This window comes from Macrobrachium nipponense, chromosome 26, assembly GCF_015104395.2.
Source record: "Macrobrachium nipponense isolate FS-2020 chromosome 26, ASM1510439v2, whole genome shotgun sequence".
Classification (NCBI taxonomy): Eukaryota; Metazoa; Arthropoda; class Malacostraca; order Decapoda; family Palaemonidae; genus Macrobrachium; species Macrobrachium nipponense.
The window spans coordinates 55,353,797-55,361,416 of NC_087215.1; the positions used below are offsets into that span (position 1 = coordinate 55,353,797).

General features: G+C 36.5%; 1 protein-coding gene across 1 annotated transcript; it reads right to left on the minus strand.

The window, feature by feature from the left end:
- Positions 1 to 1,724: 1,724 nt before the first annotated feature.
- Positions 1,725 to 3,008, minus strand: LOC135199686 (uncharacterized). The gene has a single exon (XM_064227842.1). It carries the CDS (start codon positions 3,006 to 3,008, stop codon positions 1,725 to 1,727), a length of 1,284 nt encoding a protein of 427 aa, XP_064083912.1.
- Between the last annotated feature and the right edge of the window lie 4,612 nt (positions 3,009 to 7,620).

Below are 7,620 nucleotides of genomic sequence, written 5' to 3' on the forward strand. Positions count from 1 at the left end.
CTCCAACTCGTGTTTCCATTCTTGATACAGAAAATGAGGTGCGCATACTGAGGCAATGAGTTGTTAAAGAATATGCAAAGGGAAGTGAAAGATGTGAGTGATGAGTGAATTAAATTACTCATTAGTTATCTTAGGGTAGTAAGCATAGTTTTATTAGTTTTATATGACGCGGAAGGAGAACCAATAAAAATGCAGATAGCAATAGATGAAAGAAAGAACGCTGTAGTAAGAGTCGCTTAAAAGTGCATAGTTAAAGGAGAAGAGACCTTTTGACGATATGCAACAAGCCGGCATCAGTTAAACTGCTTACCCCCTAAGAGACAAGAGAAAACAAAAGGGAACTGTGGAAAGCAAGATATGCGGAATGCTACAGACGCTAATACGCATTTCTTTTAGGAACGTGGAATGTAATAAGGCCAGAAAAAAACATAAACTGAACTGAAATAAATTTTATGAAGGTAAGGAAACAATCCAAAGATATCTATAAAATGAAACCATGTTCGAGAGAGAAAAAGAAAAACTAATATAAGAGCTCAGCCACGAAGATTGAAAGTTCAGAAGTTGCCGCTACAGAGACCATCTCTACTTGCCATCATTATAATCTTCACCATCATCATCCATGTTTACTTTTGAAGAGGCCTCTGCACGACATTATTTGGCTTACTTGGTTTCTTTAATAGCATTCTTCGCGTGATAACCTTTCTCATGAATATGAATGTCGTTAGTTTTCTAAAATGCTTTTTTAGTTTCCACATCTTCTGTAGTCTCTGAGACAACTTATTCAGTAGTCTGCACGATGTGCATTAGGAAGTTATGTCCCAACTTACCTGTTTATTTATTTACTCGTTTATTGCCTGTTTATCTCATTTTTTCCATGTTCTAATATGTATTTATGCACTATATTGATAAGAGATTTAGCTTTGTTCACGAACGCCAGCAGTTTTGCTCCTCCCTATTTAGATAATCTAAAAGTAGAACTTTGTTTTATAGTAAATCCGTTTAATCAACGGTGTTGCTTAATCTTGTTTTTTTTTTTTTTTTTTTTTTTTTTTTTTTCACAATCCTGACATGAGCTGCATCCCGTTATGAGCTGACCTTGGCGAAGTTTACGGAAATCTTATCTAAACTCCGATCCTTTAAAGTGTGGACTTTCCCACATTTAGGGTGTATAAGTTCTCTAGAGTATAACATTCAGAATTATGCCCATTACCATTAACTGGTAAAATAAATGTTTCGGTCATTCAAATACAGCACATAAATTGTAGTTATATAATATTTTATTACTCTTCACGTTCGGAATTAAAAAAACAGTTTTTAAGGAAAAGTTTACTCATTCTTGAAATGAAACAACGTGTCAATAAATTAAACCCATAGGTTAATGCTTTTCTGTACATTAACAATAAAAAGACTCTAAAACTGTGCTTAGCATTATTCTTTACAACTACTTTACAAGCAGTTTCTCGAATCATCCGAGTTTCCGATATAGTCTCTGTGGCTATCTAAATATCTATCTTTTGGACTATTAATTGCTTTATAAGCATCCTGTTTGTCAAGATCCCCGTTGTTTTCTAGTCGTCTTGGTTACCATCGAAATCAAATTGGTTTCCATAGCTACCACCATCACTACCATACCTTTTTAAACTACTTTCATCCCTTCCAAGCCTCCTGGGTTATCATTTTAGCCTCCCTTCCTTGCCTGGTTGGTGCTATACCTTCTTTGGTTATCAAATATAACTTCCCTTATTATCACCGTACCTTCCTTTGACAAGTTGGTCTCTACCGTAGGGCAGCTGATTACCTTGGATTCCTCCATACTGATCTCCCTTACTCTGGTCTCCTCCGTAACCACTTTGGTTATTCTCATAGTTTATTTGAATGCTTTTGTTTCCACCATAACCATCTCGACTTTCTTTGTTGTTGTTATAGACTCCGCGGTCACTAAGATTTTCGGCATATTTTCCATGGCTTCCTCCATCGTAACTATTTGTACTTGATCCATACCTCGCCTGCGGACCCGGAAGAATTTCACTGTACATTCCATTATTGCTACCGCCATACCCGTTGTAGTTGCTTAGCATCACTTCGCCATATCTTGTTGGGATTCCTCCTCCATAGCTATTTTGAATTTGGTCTTCATCTCCATAATCACTGTAGCGCCTGTGTCCAGTATGTCCTCCACAACTAGTCTGTTTAATCTGATCGTATCTTGTTTGTTCATCATGGGCTGCACAAGTAATTTGCTTACTTTGATCATCTCCATGATAGCTTTTTACTTTTGGAATGCTTTCGTAACTGATCATATCCTTATAAGAGTAATCATCAGATCCCTTTCTGCTACCGTATCCTCCAGAAGTGCCCTCTGCCTTTGACATTAACGCTGTGCTTGCAGCAGTTTGCGCCTGCGATGATGCTAACAATGCAGAATTGAGCTTATGGACTACAAGATACTGCATCTGGTTTAACATACTGGCCATATGAGATGCTTGCCAAGCATTAGCATCCTGAACAGACTGGACTTTTCGTAACACCTGCAACACCTGCAATGCTTGTGCCACTACAACACTTGCTGCTGTCTTAGCTTCTGCTAGTTGTTTTGCTATTGACAAGGCCAGGCTGTAAGTAGCTCTGGCAGAGCTAAAAGCAGTATTTGTTTGAGCAGCCAAAGAAGACTCAGAGAAGAGAGCTGACTGTGCATTTTGTAGTGCTAGGGTAAGTTGAGCGACCTGAGCCTCTTGTTGAGCAGCTGCTGCCAAAGCTGTCTGGGCTGCAGAAGATGCAGTGGCAGCTGCCTGACTAGCAGCAGTGGCTGCTGCTGCCTGAGCAATACTCACCAGACTTGCCTCTGCAGCAGTTGCTTGAGCAGCAGCATGTGCAGCTGCTGCCGAGGCAGAAGACTGCTTATGGTTGTCCCCACTGGAAATAACCACATATAGTCCATCACCACTGCTGTAGCTTTCTCTGCCTCCATGACTGCCTGAGAAGCCTCGCTTTTCCTGTGAAACAAACATTTATTTTTTTATATCTAGTGAGGCCACAAAAAATAATTGTATAACATAAAATACTCCCCAGGAATTTACTATTTTCTTACTAATAATTAAAAAAGCACAATTTGTTTCAGATGATACCAACTGATGCAAATTGTATCGGTCATGGAATTAAAAATTACTGGGCTAAGAAACCTTTAGGAAAAGCACGACTTCATAATCTTTACCTGAATCAGATTATATAGATAATTTCCCCATTTCCACCAATTTTAGGATAAGCCTCCTTTCATTTCCCAGGCGACCCCGTAACACCCATTTTTACCAAGTAGAAATTAGTCATTATCATACGGAATGTTTTTATGATGGTTGATTCTATTTTGCCTGGCTCCTTATAAACTTCTAACGTTTGAGTCAGTTGCTTTCTGTCGGGTTAAGTTCCATCTTATTTTATTATTTTTCTGGTGGAGGTTGGTAGGTAGATGGACTGGCTTACCTATTCTTTTTACGTATTGGGTAAAAAATGAAAAAAGGAGGCTGGCTGATTGACTGGTCTTCAGAGACTGGTATGAGCTCATATGTGATCTGATGGATTCATAATAATATGTGTGAGTATAAATCTATATTTTAATTTACAAGTACTTTTAATAACTATGAATACATGTAATGATAACGAATTTTCTGTTGCAAGCCACCTCGTGATACTAAACCGAACTGATATCTGAGATTTTTTTTCTGGGAATTTCTTAGCTACTGTTCTGATCTATCACATACATACATACATACATACATACATACATACATACATACATACATACATACATACATACATACATACATACACTCAAAAGCGAGATAGAGTTAAATCTTATCTTACCCTGAGGTCTACGGTGGCCCTGGCAGCGTGAAGTATACCTGGGAAGAATGCACAAGCAATTTTAAAACGAATACTTGGAACATTTCCCCCCAAAACATGAACAATATTGATCAGTAGATCTCGTACTGATTTTCCATCCCATCCCACCCTTCAAGTGGATGGGATTCAAACGAATGCATCTGAAGCTGTAACTCGGTGTAACTTTTCACCCGTCTCAATTATGAGAAACACCCAATGAAAGTGTCAGCAAAAGCCACACCGAAGTTAGGTATTTACATTATACCCTCATATTTATGATAGTGATAACATCGATTATTAGGTCATTTATCCCTCCGTTACTATAGAATACTGTTCTCAGACGTGGAAGTCTGTTTCTGGCAGAGGCTTATCGTTGTTCGTGAGAGTAGTTTTCTGTTTCCTAGAACCATCGACGGATGTGTTCTTGTTTGTCAATTTTTCATAAGTCGTATTCTTACAGAGATCTTTCATGTTCACAATTGATCCCTGGTGCTCTTTTTTCATGCAGTGAGCACCCGGATTTACTGAATAGCAGCACCAATAAGTAATGAATGTGCTTGCTGTCGAACTTCTCAGTTCCAGACGCCCGTCATTCGTCACGGCGTTGGATGATGAAACAGCTTCCCTGAGGATGTACAACCTCAAAAAGTTCAAGCGAAGATGCAACGTATTATTACCCTAAAGCAATTCTCCTTGTATCTTTAATAATTTACTTACGTTTTTATCTATTTGTCAATTTGGTAATTTTCTTTCTTCTCTAATAACTGAACTCTTCATTCTGTATTTCCTATGACCTTTTCTTACTTCTTTCGAATGAACACCGTATTCTTTGGAAGCTTGAATTTTAAGTCAATGGCCCCTGTACGATCTTATATAATAATAATAATAATAATAATAATAATAATAATAATAATAATAATAATAATAATAATAATAATAATAATAATAATAATAATAATAATAATGAGCAACAAACCTTACTATTCTATCATAAAATGTTAAATATCAGATTGCTTATTTTCTCTGTAAATTATCTCTCTATGTTAAATTTGCTCAGAACTGTCCGAACGAACGCTCAAGGTATCATCATGGCGAGCAGAGTAACTTGAATCAAAATTATAGAGCTATAGTATACAGAACAGTCAAATGACTGGTCTCTGATTACATTTAGACCAAACTGCTTGACTCTCCTGACATATGGCTTTATCCAGCTAGGCTAGATGCCCTTGTCATAGGCGTTTTGCCGTGTGCTGCATTATGTGGCTAAACATATCATGATAATAAAAAATGGACTCGCCTCTCCAGTTTCTTGCAAGGAAAGAGGGATCTTTCCTAGATAGTGAACCCCTAGGCTTTTAACTCGGTACGTATCCACCTCTGCTGCGTTTTTAGTACAAGCCCGTTGGGGATGACCGTGAAAACATAAACGAAAGACTGTAAATTTCAAAAAGCTAATGACCCCAAAGAAATATTAATCCTGGAAAACGTGCCCCCGAAAACACTTGGGGGTCACTGTCTAGGAAAGACCCAAAATGAGATTCAAAATAAAGAAACATATGTGACCATTATTGTTTCAAAAACAAGAGAACTGTTATCAAATGGAGGCCAAATTTTGTTCCGTCTCCTTAAGTAAAAAATAGAAAAAATTAAACATTGCTTTTTAAGCACAGAATGGTTTTAGTTTTAAAAATCTGGAAAACAAGAAAGAAAACAAAAGAGTTATAAAGCTCAAATATGGGTCGTATAAAGGTAAAATCATAGCGAATAAAATAATCGTCTCCATCATGTAACCATGTTCACTGAAATTTCTTCAAATAATAAAATTACGATGGTGACGATAGACAAATACACAATCTGTATTCAATAATAGTTTGACTAAAGTTTCCAGTTAATTTCCGAGCCATTTTGCAGGTTCTAATTTTGGCATTAAGAGTGAAATTAAGTTAAGCTCGCTTCAGACCTTGTAAGTCTTACCATTTCATGATTCAAAGCAAAAGAAAGTCTGAGATTCTTTCCTTAAGACTAAACCCTTTCTAAAATTCAACAATAACAGAGAAAGCTTCAGTGTCAATAAAGCTATTATACTTCCAATCTAAATAAGCATACTCGTATTTGTTCATTCACAACTTACAAATACAAAGAGGCACCACAATCACACAGCGAGCAGACATGTCTGTCCAAATACCAATACCTACGAACAGAAAGAAACTGAGGTCGCGATATAACTTTTTCCAATTAATATACAAGCTCTGGGCGGCCCTCTGGCGGGAATCTGGTAAAGTAACAGTAATCTCATATGAGCAATGTCACTTTGTTCTTCATTCTTCGCAAGATATGCTACGTCAGAGACCTCCGGCAACATTCATTATTTTTCTTAATCTTCTATCTTTCCAAATGGACTATTTTTTTCATATGCAATCCCACTCTTTAATAAGACTTTGTAAGAGGAAAGAACAGGGTGTCAGGTAGAGAAGGGATTTGTTGTGGGGGGGGGGGGGGGGGTTGCGTGTTGTGATTGGTGGAGGCAGATGTATTTAATTTGTCAAGAGAAGCAATTTGAAAGAAGACTTTTTATTTTCTGGAGCCAATTGCTTACACGTTTCCTTTTTATTCAGCGGTGCCATTTTTATTTATCGCTTTTGAAAACAATGAGTGTCTACATATTATTACCGAGAAGTGAAAGTTCTCCATTGTAATTCACACACTATTGAATAGTGCATACGTATAAACATTATATACACACTTGCATTTTAGTATGTATATATATACACACATATATACATAATGTAGTATAAATGTATGTATGTATGTATAAATACATACATACGTATCTATATATAAGCGAACTTTCCACATAACGACCCGAAAGCCAGGGTGTAACACGTTGCAATTGCAAAACTATTTTCGTTTTCACAAAACTCTGCAACACTGATAGTTCTGTGTATGCAAAGTGAAATAGGCCAATTGCCGTAAACGTTAACAACTGGATCAACAGCAGCACCAACGACTGAAAAGTCGGTAATAGGAACGCCAATAAACGCTGACGTTGGTTAAAATATAATGTAAAAACCATTGACCTCCACTGCTAACATAACAAGACGCCCGCTCTTCTGCATGTACGCATGAAAGCATGAAATACTAACTATTACACACACACACACACACACACACACAACACACACACTATATATATATATATATATATATATATATATATATATATATATAAATATACATATATACATACATACATATATACAAGGTGTATAAAAAAAGTCCCCGGTGCACCTAATGTTTTATGGTACGACACTTCTGAGTGGCAGCATAACCCTTGATTATCATTTGCTGTTTGATCCTAATAAAAGCATTATAATAAATATTAATAGAGTTATATTTTATTTTATTTCAGATCCTAATTAAGGGTTATGCTGCCACTCAAGTCTCGTATCATAAAATATTCAGGTGGCAGGAGGCGACTGATTGAACACCCTGTATATATATATATATATATATATATATATATATATATATATTATATATATATATATATATATATATATATATATATATATATATATCGAGCTACAAATGTCCCTTAATATCTAATTCGCTCTACCTCGGAATAAACATGTTTCCATTTATGTTAACAGAAGGGGAATTTTTCGGTCGATAACAAATTTGTCGGCTCATGGGCGCGAACCATCAAACCTAACAAATTCAAGACGCACAGTGAAGCCTAAACCA